Source organism: Phallusia mammillata, chromosome 2, assembly GCF_965637545.1.
Source record: "Phallusia mammillata chromosome 2, kaPhaMamm4.hap1.1, whole genome shotgun sequence".
Taxonomy (NCBI): domain Eukaryota; kingdom Metazoa; phylum Chordata; class Ascidiacea; order Phlebobranchia; family Ascidiidae; genus Phallusia; species Phallusia mammillata.
In genome coordinates, this window is record NC_137253.1 from 13,035,674 (window position 1) to 13,050,797 (window position 15,124).

The 15,124-nt window shown below is 41.6% G+C and overlaps 1 protein-coding gene across 1 annotated transcript in view; it reads right to left on the bottom strand.

The window, feature by feature from the left end:
* Positions 1 to 3,958, bottom strand: part of LOC145212329 (uncharacterized) — a 36,552-nt gene extending 32,594 nt beyond the window's left edge. The window contains exons 1-4 of the mRNA XM_080080424.1: positions 3,844 to 3,958; positions 3,340 to 3,622; positions 1,972 to 2,149; positions 454 to 1,016 (exon numbers count right to left, since the gene is read on the bottom strand). Of these exons, the coding sequence (XP_079936550.1) occupies positions 454 to 1,016; positions 1,972 to 2,149; positions 3,340 to 3,567 (969 nt within the window). The 5' untranslated portion in view covers positions 3,568 to 3,622; positions 3,844 to 3,958. The remainder of the gene's footprint in view (positions 1 to 453; positions 1,017 to 1,971; positions 2,150 to 3,339; positions 3,623 to 3,843) is intronic.
* Between the last annotated feature and the right edge of the window lie 11,166 nt (positions 3,959 to 15,124).

Consider the following 15,124-nt stretch of genomic DNA (forward strand, 5'->3'; position numbering starts at 1 on the left):
AAACAACACGTGTGTGTAAAGCAGCCTCATCCTTCATATGTTTTGTTTCTTTCGTCTTTGAAGCATTAAAACACAAGGAAGAAAGGTTAATTTGCATAGGGAGAACAATAACTTACAGAATCTATAGAAACCAATTTACATACACGTCAAACCACAGCACTACGGTAAACATAGTCTCAGAATAGTGGAGCTGTCTAGACATTTTTGTTGACCTCTGTAATTACTACATGATATTACAGTTTGGTATCTATGTGATTCATACACAATGAGGCCAGGTCCTAATGCTATGTAATTGTTTCTGCATTTTACGTGAGCTTCAAGATGTTTTCATGGTAAATTGCTTTCATGACTTTGAGGAACTTTAATAATAGCGCCATATAGCCCAGGGTGAAAATTCCCGTGGTCGCCCTCAAACACATCCTAATCATAACAAACCCAAGCCTAGCAACAAACCTTTGAGTGAGCAGTCTGTACCATCTCCTGCCTTTGGGAACCGCTTGACATAGCGTCGGTACGAAGCATGTTGCCCTGGTAATCTGGTACTCCAAATGAGGGGTTATGCAGCATTTGATCATTAATCAAACCCTGGTCGTGTCTTGGGATGTTAAACTGTTGCTGAGAGGTGTAAACTCCAGCCATATAGCCGCTGTCCATTTGCGGACTGGCAAAAGTGGGCTGCATACCCTGTTGATTTACTCCACTGACTGGAAAAGTTTGTCTATTCACATAAGCCGAATTGTCACAAGGCAGGTTTGCGCCGACGCCACTGTTGATTGGATCCACGTTCCAGTTATGATACGTGCCCTGTGGTTGCTCCATGCCCAATGCAGCTTGGACAAAGAGGTCGCCACTACTTTGCGCTGCAGCTGAAGTTATGTTCGATATGAGTGCGGCCTCAAGCAAAGAGTTCTGCGGCATGCTACTGATTTCTTTCACGATCTGCTGGTTGTTTGTTATATCGTTGATGGTTTTGCAGATGTTGTTTGGGCGGATCAGTTCTTCGCCACTTACGAAATCTGTGGAGTAAAGCATTGATTAGAAACACATATTTTTATCTTAATTTAAAGCGTATTTTATACCAAGCTGAATACATTTTTCGAAACAATGTCAAACATTACTAAATGTACAGCTCATAGCGGATTTGAATCAGCGTTACATGACTTCACTCTTGTATGAATCCCCTGTTTCAAACTTGTTAAACGACACCTTGCTTTCAAAAGTGTTTTTTAATACTCCTTTAATGGAAATAACTAGAAAAGATTCACTGAACTTGTTGCAATAGCTTCCTTAACTGCCATAGTTGCTTTTCAACAGTTCCATATTAGCATACCCAAACACCGCTAATGATAAACTGAAAGTGCATGAGTATTGTACACCACAGTCACGCTAATATACGCGCTGTTTGATATCCGGTTTACGAGCGCTATTGACAGGGACTAAAAACGATCAACTGCCACTCCAGATCAATTTAATGCAGATTATGATGCAACGGTTTGATTACAATTACTGAATGTGTACCATTTCTAAATGTTTCTAGTTTGTGTTGGAAACTGTAAAGGGTTACAGACGTGGTTGAAAATTAAATTTATGCCAGACAAACTGAGTTTGGTTTTCTGTTCAGTTTTTGTTTTTAACTTTAACGAGACAGTTTTCGTTTCTCACACCAGTTCGAACACAGTGTTACGTAGCACACGATCAACGTTAAAACACTTCCCTTTTTACCGCAGACTAGGTGTCTGGCGGCGCAAAAGGTGATGATAAATCACCTCCTTATAAACGGTATTACTAATTGGGTAACACCGATCAAATACACGTTTTGAAAAGCTTATTCCACTTAACCGCTATAAACTTAAAAAATGCGTTAAAACTACATATAAACTGGAGTTGAAGAAAAAGATCGAAGTGATCTCATTTTCCAAAACCCTAAGTTTCCCAAAACCCTAAATACGTGACAAAAGTCAGATTCCTTACTTTGCGCACTGGCGGCGGTCACGGATTCGATTATTTCCGGTCCAATGTCGCCGAGATGGGCAATTTCCTCTTCGGTAACTTCGTCGCTTGGATCGAGACAATCGTCAATTCCTGAACACGAGCAATCTCCGTCAACTGTATCACTGCTAGACGAAGGCTGCTGAGGGTGGAAAGTTTCCTACAGAAAAAATGTCAACAACTTTGGTAACAAAGTCACAAAAGATTGTGTATCCAAAAAACACGCAAAATGAAATGATGATGTTAAGTAAAGTATAGTTTAACTGAAATCAACCCCCACAGTGGCAGTTTTCCGATCATTACTGTTTTCTCCATCAAAATAAAAATTTTATTGTATCACTGTTTTCTATTTTTTCACTTCATACAGGAGTGTTCTATTCGATCAATGAAGATGCCAAAAACCTTAGGTGAAATATTTATTCTGTGCAAATACAGTGTACAACGGTTGATTCTAAATGCCCTAGCGTTTTATACACTGGGTTTTGGATGATGATTCAAACGAATGCGCTTTAAATTGTTTTAACTTACTTATTACATGTACCTTATTTACTGATCACAAACCTTACAACGTAAGTACAACTATACAAACGCAATCGTAGACATTTTTCAGATGCCACAACCTGCAGGCTATACAAGATTAAACATCAGTACTTTGAACCTGGCTGTATTGAAAGTATGGAGGCAACCACGGTAATATATTGCATTCTATTTTACATCACTCCAACCGTAATGCCATTTGCTCCGTATACTAACTCGGGTGCTGACAAGTTTCGGAATACAACGAAATGTCATGGTATTTGGAGCCAGTGTGGGTTATGTACGAAAAGTGTCGCAAGTCTTTGGATTTAAAAATCGGATTCCATCAAAGTGATAATTGGTTCAGACGTAAATACATCTTAAAAGTTTTTCGCCGCAAAGTACACTGAATCACTGACCCAAATTTGGCCAGGGCAAATTTTACGAGTACGGATATTCCAGACGTTTTTTTTACTTTTACTATTTTCTACTTATTTAAAATGATATGCATATACGTCAAAAAAACAAGATTTTATGTGGAGTTACAGCACTCCCTTCACCAGCAACGCAGTTACCAAAACTATGTATACTTCTATGTCAAACAGATAAATATCAAAAAAGATAAATATACAACAGATAAATTTCAGTAAAAAAGACAGTTAAATTACAGGTTTTCAAAGATTACTCTCTTTAGAAAGGGCTAAAACCCATGTTTACGCAGAAATGGGCTTTTTAGCACCGGTACTGTCATGGATCATCGACCAAAGGGTTCGCGCCAAATCCCTCGACATTAAGAGCTTATGAAAAAAACGAAAACAATCTTACGACACTTACTAACTGTGCCTGGAGCTCAGGGGCTTGTTGGGCGTCTGAAATGTTCGCGGCAGCAACTACAATGTTGGCAGCAGCCGCAGACACTGCTGTGGATGCAATTCCGGCCTGACTCGCGGCGGAAGTACGGAAATCGCCGCTTGGGTTGATAAAAGTGCAAAGCAGCGTAAGGAGTTCGTTGTTTCGAGGCGAATCGTGTAGAATCTCTCCACTGCCGGCGACCTGGTCCATTTCAGATCAAGCACGGCACAGCGGCGAAGCTTGGATCTCGACACGTGCAACGGTTCTGCAAAGGTTTTAACACATAGGGTTGAAAAACGTGACTGAACATTTGACTTTGTCCTAATTGACCGTCTCGAGTAACCTTTTGTCCTGTCAAGGAAGTGGCATGCAAAATAAAACGCCAGAATTGCTGGGTTTTCGTTTATGGTGCTGGGACCATATACGAGCAAACAGTTTCCATACAAAACACGCCTTTTAGTTGAGTTACATAAAATGAAATGTTACCTTCATAGTTTGCTTCAACTTCAGTTGGGACTTATTCATTGCATCACCGTGTAATCCCAATTTAATTAAAGTTACATATCATTTTAGAAAATTTATTTACATGACATATTCAGTTGCAGCTGAAAAACAAGACAATCATTAGTAAACTTCCTAAAAAAATTTAAAGTGACATAAAGTATGCGTAAAGGCTATGAATAACCTGCAATTTTGTTAAGCTCAGACATTAAGCCGCGCAGACTTAATTGTGGCACGAGTACCCGCAAAGTCGATACATTGCTACATTGCACAAGCACCATCCATCAAAACTTGGACAGGTTTTAATATGATTGGAACCACTCTTCTCCCTTTGCCCATTAAGGTGTTATTTTCGCGGCAATCCAACACCTCGAAACGTGTTGTTTTGCAGAGCGTATGTGCGTATTAGGTAACCCTTTCTGCGAAGGTGTTTTTCTGTGGCAAAGCCCCCGCGCGACTTCAGTTGCAACGACTGCGATAAACACGTCCAAAGCTCTTCACTTGAACTCGGAAAACACGAACTTCTGATGTCTAAGTCAACACCTCTGACAAAAAGGGCAGCGCAACGCTTTATTGCACAAGACTAGGTAAGTGGAACGTTACAAAAACGAGTTTGTCGAAAAGCTGCTTTGATCCAATAACAAGTGTGTACTGGGTTGTTAAAAGATGAGAGAGAGATTTGCTATTTCAGCGCTATGCTTAAGACTCATAGTTTTTCGCTGGTCTTTAACGCATGATATTTTCCCTATGTGGCTTTATATATCCAACTAAAAACTTGGCCAAACAAGCCGGGGACACCACAACGTTCTTTATAATCTAACTAAAACTGTAAATTCGGATACATGTCTTTTGAAACACAACAACAATATACCAGTGCAACTCATATTTTGTGTTAGAGTCGAAACCGAGGTCCGAAAGTACAAGTCTGAAACCACAAAAACGAACTAATCACGAAAGTTGGTGAAATAGCGGCATAAATGGAAACGAGTATTTAGATTTTTTCACGAAAATAACCGAAATAGTCCGAACTCTGTTTGGTACAATGATTAACTTATAACTAATTTCAGGCAACTACCTAAAACTTATCAGTCAAGCTTCCTTCCCCTGAGATTTATCACCTTCGTAATCACATTCGGTTAATTGATTGGCACAAACTCAGACTCTATCAGTGCTACCGATCAGTTTACCCTTTCATAAAGTACTTCATTCTTACTTGTTTTCCGACCTATAAGCTACGTTTTAGACAAGGTCGACGAGACAGATTAACAAACAAGTTTAGCCGATCTTGACTTTGATACGCGCCCAGCAGCAGAATACACTCTTGTTTTTGAACGAAGTAAAGCAAGATCGCAGCCTTGTTGCACTGGACCGCAAACAGACTCGGTCCCTTCGGCTTATCGGGGAAAGACCACAGAAGATAAAACGAACATTTCTTGAGCTTTGATTGTATGCCGAAGTACAGTGAAAGTTACGCCACAAACAACTAAATTTTACCGTCGGTATGGAGAAAACGTTTGGCTTAGAATGCATAGATGGGTATTGGCAAGTGCTTTAGTTTTGTGGGTTGCATCAGATAAAATCCATTGGGACATGTAGTTAGTAATTTAACCGGATGGGAAAGATTGAGCGGTATTTGGCGGCCCTGATATTTCAAGTTTAAGGCACTACTAATGCTGAAACGGTCTTACATTACATAAGACATAGTTTTAAAATACAATGACAACTAATGCAACTTACAATTCAAAGACTATCCAGTTTTAAAGGCAAATGTTGCGCAGTTAACTTTCACAATCTGGTATTGGAATAGGCTACTTTAAATGTAAGAAACACAATTAATTTAAGTTGAAAGTCATACCGTTCTGTCTTAGTTTTTTCTGACAACAAAACCTAGACACCTTGTTAAATTGCCTAAATTATAAATCTCATTGCCGATGGTTGTTTCCAAAATCGGCTGTTGTTGTACACAGTGATGAGCAGCCATGCGCGTCCTGGCACGTGACATTTACACAGTGACGTGGTTTGTTTCCTTCGAAAACACGGAAGAGGTGATGGGAACCAGAAACCAGCAAAACCGCAAGTAGCTCTCTTTGCATTCTGAAGCCTAACGTTGTCACTGCCTTTCGTCTTTCCTGTTCAGTTTTCATTCCTCACTTAGGAGTAATGGCAAGGCGACGGGTTTGGCCTATACACCGCAAGTGCAACGCTTTTAATATCGTTTAGGCGAGAGACATTATTGCAAAAAACTAAGTTTGCTTCGAAACCGGCGACCAAAAAAACAAATACAGTACCACTTCACTAACTGTGTGTTTATCGCAAATTAGAAAAGAAGTAATTTTTGACCTACTAATTCGTCAAAGAAACCATGAATCCTAATAAATTTCGGGTAAAAGGTTCAGTTCTATGGATTTGTACCGCACCAGTTAGCATTGAGCCATTCTGTACACTAAAATGTGATAAATGATTTCAACAAAAGTGCTTTAACTAAGACTCTCTTTAGCTTTGAACAATACCGTACACTGATTCAATGAACAGAAATGCTTACACTGTAATCTGAATGTATTTTAGGATCAAAAACTTTAACTGATCACTTAGCTAATGAATCTTTAAACGTTGTTACTCAAATTGACCCGGGCGCATTGCCTTGTCATGCTGTTCACGCATCACGCATGAAACAGCAATTATGCAAATGTACAGCACGCCTAGTTTTTACCGCGTCAAGCCCTTAATAAACTCGTATAACCCTACTGTTCAATTTAGACCTGGCAGAGCTTCAGAAACTTCGTCTCAACAAAAGGTTTGAACTGACTTGACGCAGCGCGATTGCACCACAGTGTTGTTGCATACAGGGTTTTACCCACGCTAGTGCAATCAAAATCGGCTCAGCAGACATCGATTGACCATCACAAACCGGAGAAACAGCAGCAGTGAATCGATTACTTCAGCCTGTTGTTTTGGCCCAGAAGGTCTGCCTATGCCACTACTTTCTTTTGATGTGATAATAGTACACAAATGGGACAAGTGTGGCAATAGCAGCTTTTGTTTGAAGTTACTCAACGTACATCGATAAAAATCGTCAAAACCGTTTTTAGTTGCTGTGAAATGTGCGAAAACCTTCTTCTGATTACATGAAGCTCGTTGGAAAACCCGATTTAATCGTTTAAAGCTAAGCCAGTAAGCAACACATGTACGATTCACTCGCACGTTTTAAGGTTGTAATCGTGGAGCAGCTAATGCGTTGGAACGCAAAGCGCGTTTTTAATTGGGTGATTCACGCGACTTAATGAAACAACATTTCGTTTTATCAACTGCCGCTGCAATCGATTAAAATGCTTCGCGTCGGCGGCGGTAATATCGACTAGGAGGGATTTGAGCGGTGCACAACAACGCCAGTTCGTTAGAACGCACCAGTTGGCCACCAAACAGCTGTCACAACATACTCTGAAACGAAAATCGCGTTAACAGTTGTTGTACGAAGTTGAAAACCCGGTATGGGTTGTTGGTACTAAAAACATATTAATATTCGAGAAAAGCAAGGATAAACGAAAGTTGGCATAATAATTGTTAAAACTTGTCAGCAATTGCCACTAAAGCACTTATAACGAGGTTATTTTTTGTTTGCAGTCTCAAATCTGTCTGATCCTAAACTAACATATACACTTGTGTATACACGGTACCTCAACCTAATTTGGACATCAGGAAAACCACAAAACGACAAGCCAAGATCACCGACGGGAACATGAATCACCAACGAGGTTTACCGTGCAACAACATCCTTATTGATGGTAATCTGCCGCAATACCCGGAAAGGCAATACCTAATACGAGCCGCCTGTGAAAATTCAACTTTCAATCAGCAACCCAAATCACACCAGTGCAAACGTCTGTGCAGCATTGTATAACGTTGCCAAAACACTTGCTTCGTACAAGGTACATTGTTACCACTGTACTTTTTCAAGTGATCGTAAAGAATTATTAAACACGTAGCTTACTAAATTCGAAAATACAACACTAAAAGACTTGCTGTTTCTTAGCAACTGTAGATTAAACTTCGCAAAAACAACAATAAATAAACTACAATAAATTTAAGCAACCTATGCTCTACTGTAGGCTAAAAATCCGCTAGTATTAATTGAACATTAACCTGCCGATGTATCCAAGTATTTCTTATCACTACAGCAAAGTCTTCTGTGCACATTCCATCCAAACAAGCGTCACAGATTATATTTACCGAGACCCCCTACCCGCTTCAGACTGTTGATAACATAATCCACAGTCAAATAGGTTTGCTCTTTTTTAACCTCATTACTAGTTCGCGGCCAAGGCCCCCACAAGTCGTTGCTTCGGCAGTCATAAATCCTGACTGTGATCTTTGTCTGAGCCGGCATCGGTAAAGGGGCAATATACTGGTAAACAAACAGTGCACACAGAAAGGGTAAGATCGCAGCACAGTCACACAGACATAGCAAATACAGGGGACTGATATCGATCATTTTGTACGCCGTTGGCAGTTGAGCGTTCTCGAAAATAACACAAAGACCTATTTGTCGCTGCCGACGGTTACCGATACAAAGGTGCTTGAATACAGCAATGATGTCAGAATGTGCTTTCTTTGTTAATTCCTGAAAGCCTGACCTGTTTGCAAAAGATTAATAACTGTTTGCATTCGGAAGCACCATCTTCGCCTTCAAGACGACAAAAGTTTCATACATTTTACCGCTGATGGTAGAAATTAAAATGTTTTTATTAGGACATTGTCTGCATCAATAACAATTCTCTTCTCTTGCATAAAATCAATAATTAACCTATAACTGGAAATAAAACCTATTTAATATCTTAACGATTTGACGGTCGATCGCTAAACATAACAATTCTTGTTGCTCTGTAAGTACCGGCCAAGCAAAAATAACGCGTTTTCCAATAACCTGACCTGAAACGAAGCAACAGAAACAATCCCCTATACACCGGGTAGGCCGTCGAGGTAGTAAACAAGGCCGAAAAACACCAGCTCCGGTGGTAAACACGCTGTTACCTCACCTGAGACCACTGCACTGCGCGAAAAGAGGTTTTCCATAACATAGTCGCTCCTTGATCTCTCGCTTGGGAAACACAGCCGATGGCACGGTAACGAACTTGTGGAGCCCGGCCACAGTTTATGGTTCGGTGGCTCCAAATGGTCGAACGTGTCCCGGATAGAGCTGGTTTCGCGCGCTAAAGCCAGGTGCGTGTGTGTGTGCGAGCACCGAGGCATGTTCAAGTGTGAGCTTCATTCGCAACCCCGTCAGGTTTCGACCCAACATAAGCTTCGGTAAACAGGAGTCCAACGGGTTGGAGCAGTGACCTATGCGACGCGACGTGAACTGGATGAGGGCCCTCGTAGCTGATCGAGGATGCCACTAGAAATACTTAAGAGAAACTTGTCAAAACTGGTGATCCCAGAACGATTTTATCGCTTTAAATGCTTGCAAACAGGCATTAATGTCTGACGCTCATTTGACGCTATCCGAAACCGTACAGCACAGAAATGACACTTCGACTTGTAATGGACTCCTGGATTTTTTTTATTGCTCACTCTAACAATAGAACAGTAGGTATTTTTCCGATATAACGCGAAACCTGAGAAGGTGTAGGCACACTACAAAGCTTTAAGAAGTGAGTCACCACCATCGGGCTGTGTCACATAGACACTGTGACGTCATAGATCAACAAAACAACAGCAACACGTGCCCGATGTGAAACAGACACAACAGCATTCCATCGACGGACTTTCTCCCCCCTAAAGCACAGTGTAGATAAAGAAACTGATGGTGTTTTGGTGATGAGCAGAGCATTGCGGTGGTCAGGTCAGACATAGCCGATGGCGGTGTATTGTTAAATTGATGTGACCATCAACTTTGTGGCAAATTTGAACATCTTTGACCAGACATCGCCGTTGGCAAATGCCTTTGTTGCACGTTGGCGCATATGAGTTTCAGGCACTGGGTAAAATCCAAGGGTGAGTAAAGTAATATGTAACTTCAGTTCTGTTCTGCTACATATCCGCAAAGATCTATTCGGTAAGCGCCCAATAAGGACTGAGGTGTGTTTATAAAAGAGTGCGTTAAAGGTCGAAAACTATGATTTTTATAGGACACCGGTAAACACACTGCTCTCAGCTCACTGGAACAACCAGGAACTGTGAGAATGCGCGATATGTCCAGTAGTTTTGTCAGGTGCCTTGCAGGACGTTAACAGGTATTAGGAGATATGAAACAGAGTTCATAGAAGACTGAAAGGTCATAAGTGTACACGAAAAGGATTCGTTTGTGACGTACGCCGCTGCTACGATAACAAGGCGTCTTCTACACCAGTGCTTGTCAACCTTTTTTGAAACTGTACACCCTTTTAACGTTTACTCAAAATTTGTACACCCTAGTGAAAAAATTATTCAACCCTGTAACACACTAGATCTGTGGTCCCAACAGAAATAATGATGATGAGCACAACACCAACAAGCCATAATCCATAATTTCAAAAATAACTACTATTAACAACGATTATCAAGTGAAATATTGAATTATGATGTCACAAATAGAGTTTTGTAACTTAAAATCAACGTACACTTGAGATGCATGTTGTGCCATATATTGTACACTCCAGTCAGTCTGTTCTAAAACTGAAACCTGCCTATTGTGATGCCTGGGTCATAGGTATATTATATTTTGTATCTGGTACACCCCAGTACACCCCATCAAAATGGTACACCCTTTAAAAATTATGGTACACCCTGGGGTGTACAATACACCCGGTTGAAAAGCACTGTTCTACACTCTCTCTATCTTTGCCCTAATAACACCCCGCGGGGAAACCAAGCACGCCATTTCTGCACGTTCAGGTTAAGCCCAAACAAGTTGAACTCAGCGATGCTTGTTAGAGGGTTTTGCTTGCGCTACGAAGAGGCAGTTGCGTAAACAATCAACAGCCCCGGGGCAAGGGTTTGAACGGGTTGTGCGCAACGGGATGCAAAATAACGGTAAACTACAACAAATTCACCAACTGTATGCAATTACACAGTCTGTGTCGTAATAACCCAACCGCAATTACAATGGAATTTCAGGATGGCGACCACGTGATCGTGAATTCCGACAAGGATATCACTGCAGGAAGAAACCTGAGAAACCCATAACATGTCAAAAATCCATAATATGCTCATTCAAAACCTAGACTTGTCAATCAATCGACGATTTGGTTAATGTAGGTTCAACTGAGGTTGTATAACAAACTGCAGGAAGGGGCACGGTTGGAAAGCGCGTACGCTTATTGGAAACACTATTTGGGATGTGCGGTATCGGTTGAATGACAATTGTTGCCTGCAGGAAGTCGCCTTGTCTAGCAGGTGTCAGATATGCGAGTTATTGGCACATTTTAATGTAAACCCTGCCGTTTGTGTTGTATGTCAGTTGAAATTGGTAGGATATTCGACCACAAAAGAGCGCCATTAAAACACCTAACAATCATGCAGAACTGATTTGAACAAAAAGATTAACGAAATCACCAGAAAGCAGTAGGATTTGCAACAGAAAATACTAGATGAGCGTGCAAAATTTCTTTGAACTGGGGTGACTGATATATTGTCATCACTCATCAGAAACCTTTTGATTTTTTAAAGGCATATGTCGTTAACATGTATGGAATAATCTGTCTGTTTGCAGGGTACTAAATCTGAACCTGTTTCCTTAAGCAACTGTGTCTATCAGATTCGATTAGCTGTGAAGTGCACGCTTTTCCGTTACGCGACTTCTTCAAACAAAACAACAACAACAGGAATTGAAACTACGCATAGCCGCTGACTCACAGTTTCCCATCCAGCTGTAACGTTCGACTGCCCTTCACTCGTACACTTATATTAGCTTCTACGCATCTCCTGCAAAAGTCACTACATTGAGCCGCGCCAACGCAATCACAAACAACTACACAATTGTTCGAAAGTCAATGTCAAGGGCGTGTTTGGATTTTGCAGCCAGCAAGCGCGACGTGTCACTCGCAGAGCGCAAACAATGCATTATTGATGACGGGATAACCGCAACTTGCAACCGGGAGATCGAATCGATCTCGAACGCTCCCGGCCACTTGGGAGCTTTGCGCAATAATAAGGGCCTCTGATGCGATGCTCAAGGACAAAACAAATCGCTTGTCATGCCTTAGCCTGCAAGACACAAAGTTTCGCAAAACATCACTATTGCACATTCAAAAATTATAATCTATAGATTCTACTTGGGATTCGGGATGTTTAAAGGAAAAAAATAAATTCTAAGGTTTTGGTAGATAAAAGTGAACTAATCTACATCCACAAAAATGCATGAACGTCAGCTTTCAATATTCTCACTGTATGAAAGCAAATAGCGTTTATGGATCCAGCGAAGCAATTAAGATTGTTTCCTTGTTCGACTGATACCCAGATACATATACACTAGTCAATGCGCAAGCAAACGGAAGTATCGCCACACAGTGAAGATTTAAATGCGTCTATGACCCTAAAACCTGTAATTGTTGATGAATGATTGAAACACGTTACAAAAACAGTAGCTACGTTTGCTGATTTAGGCTTATCTAGTGCAAGACTGCCGCGTGTCTGCGATAATGAACAAACCGCTTAGGGTACGTAGGCTACTTCGTTGAATTTTATATCCGAAAAGTTTAGGAAAACAAAACATATTTTTGCTTTTACATTCAGATGACAAAAAATAATGTTGTTTTAGTGACGTGGGCAACCGTAGTTAAGGGAGAGCGCTTGTATAAAATAATTCACATTTCACAAGTCGATTGTGTGTTATTTTCAACAACTAAACATAAATACATCAACCTCTGCCACATGTCCGCTTTAGGATTTTGACACAAACTTCAAAAATAGACACTAAATTTGTTTACACACCAAAAACAACAAGCTTCATAATATCAGGCACAAAGTCGGTCCCATGTTCGTGTTGACGTGCGAACGGCATAAGCACATAAATAACGGCAGACATAATAGCAGGAGCCAAATAAGCCGTTCGATAAAGATCACAGGGAGCGGTCGGGGATAGGCGACAGCCGGAGAACAAGGGAAACGATACCAAGGCCTTGAAAGTTCAATACACATCAACGTTCACGACATTGGCCAGGATTTAATCCAGAACCAAAAGCAAGCGTGGGAAATTGCGCGTACTGGTGTTGTGTAGCTGTAATAGATGGTAGCGTATGGCCTTGGGGAATTTTTCGGTTTTGTACAGCCAATGAAATAGTGATTGGGTGAAACAAGCAGAAGATAGGAGGAGTCATTGATTGGTTACTTTTGTCATGTGATTTTGACAACGTTGCAAGGAGTATATTTTTGCACCAAATTTCTAGATGTTAAACAATCTTCACGTTGCTAACATTTATGTACTAAAAAAGATCAAGAAAAGATACGCAAACATATACTTCACGAACAACTTAAGTGGTAATAAGGCAAGTAAGGACACCAAAATAACCTAGGAGGAGCTAAACCCACAGAATAATCTATTTTGGAAGCATCAATCGACAATTAGGCAGTTCCAAGAGTTGACGTCTTGTGCGAACGAAACTTCGGTCGTAGATGTATAAATAACTCTTGGCTGCCCTATTCCGAACAGTTCGCCGTTTGTGCAGACTGCAAAGCAACGTGGCAACAAAGCGTGAAACGGTCGCCCAGGGAATAAGTCACTCCCGGCGGCGAGCCAGGAAACATGAACAGGTGCCGGTAGCGTTTCAAACATTAGTGTAGCGTTAACAGTGAAAGCCGACATAAGCAAGGTCCGTAAAGGCCCCATGTTATTGATATGTTACTGCAATTTATGACCCTTACGGCGCCTGTCAAACACAGTCTGGAACATGCACTGTTGCTCTTCAATTTTTCTGTATCAGCTGCCAATCATCATTCGCACATTTTTTTTCTATTTTCGATGACATCACGTGAAACTTACAACATAAGCGCACAAGACATGATCACGTGACTACGCGTTGTGTGAATCAGCGACAATACACTGAGCAACTGACATGGGTGGGTTTCTTGCCCGCCCCCGTGCTCCTCATCCGCAACCGGGGATCTCTTGTTTGCCGTGTACACAGAAGTTAACAATGGCCGGTGCCTTGAAAGTCGACGGCAGTAAATGTTTATTGACTGACAAGCGACCGCGATTATAAATTCAATTCGCCAAAACGCCGCCTCCAAAGTCGTGATGACAACAAGTACCGGTTCACTTCATATCGAAGGTGATTTCGGTAAATAACGTTGCGCAGCTATCCAGCGAGCGACGTTCACGGCCGGGTGGCCGCGGTTCACGTCACGCATGACGTCAGGCGGAGCTGAAAGCGCGCGGTAAACAGGCAAGACAAACACGAGTTCGTGATGCTCCCCAGTACAAGGGTAAACGTGCTGCAATGCCGATGAATGAAAACCAATAAAAACTGTTTCCGCAATAACTATATATGCAGTCATTTGTTATGCGAAGAACACAAACAACTGAAAAAACACAAAACAAGGTAACGGGTCATACACGAAACCAAGGAAACCCGGCAAACACAACAAACCATTTGGTAGCCTCAACAAGTTACCACACTTCGCCGGTCTTTTATTCGGGCAGTTAGGACTGCAAACTCCCTCTATCAACAGACGGGCAATGGGGGACACCAGAATCACGTACGGCCTGTCAGAGGCGCTTCAACGGCCACATCGGTGAATGCTTGACCCGGGGCATCAACGAAACGAGATTAGCGGCACCTTCATCGCCAGTCAAAGCAAGCAGAGGGGTGGTCCGTTGTTCGGGCACAAAGAGGGCAGCCATTTGTTGTGATAACACGCGTGCACGGACGCACGCGATAGAACAGAAGCGATTCAACTGACCAGCCAGTGCTGGTGAGCGGGTGGCTGTTTGTTCTACAGCTCAACTGCAAACAACAAACGTTACCTTCTGAAAAACTGTGTCTATCGTCCTACTGTGCTTTCCATTCCTTAACGCAACAAATTACAAACAATCTTCCTAATGCATACAACCGTTACTTATTTAAAGCAATCCTTATTCCATTATCAGATACTGATATAAACTTTACAGAAACGTTTAATACTATACTCTGCAATAAGTCAAACATCTGCTTGCACATAAGGTTGAATAGACTTACAAGAGGCTCTACTAGGCGAGCCCGCGCGCATTCTGCACAGCACACACGCCAAGCGCTGGCACAAAGGCCGCGGTGCAGGGAAAGGCACGCCCGGCGATCGACAAACCCGAGCTTAT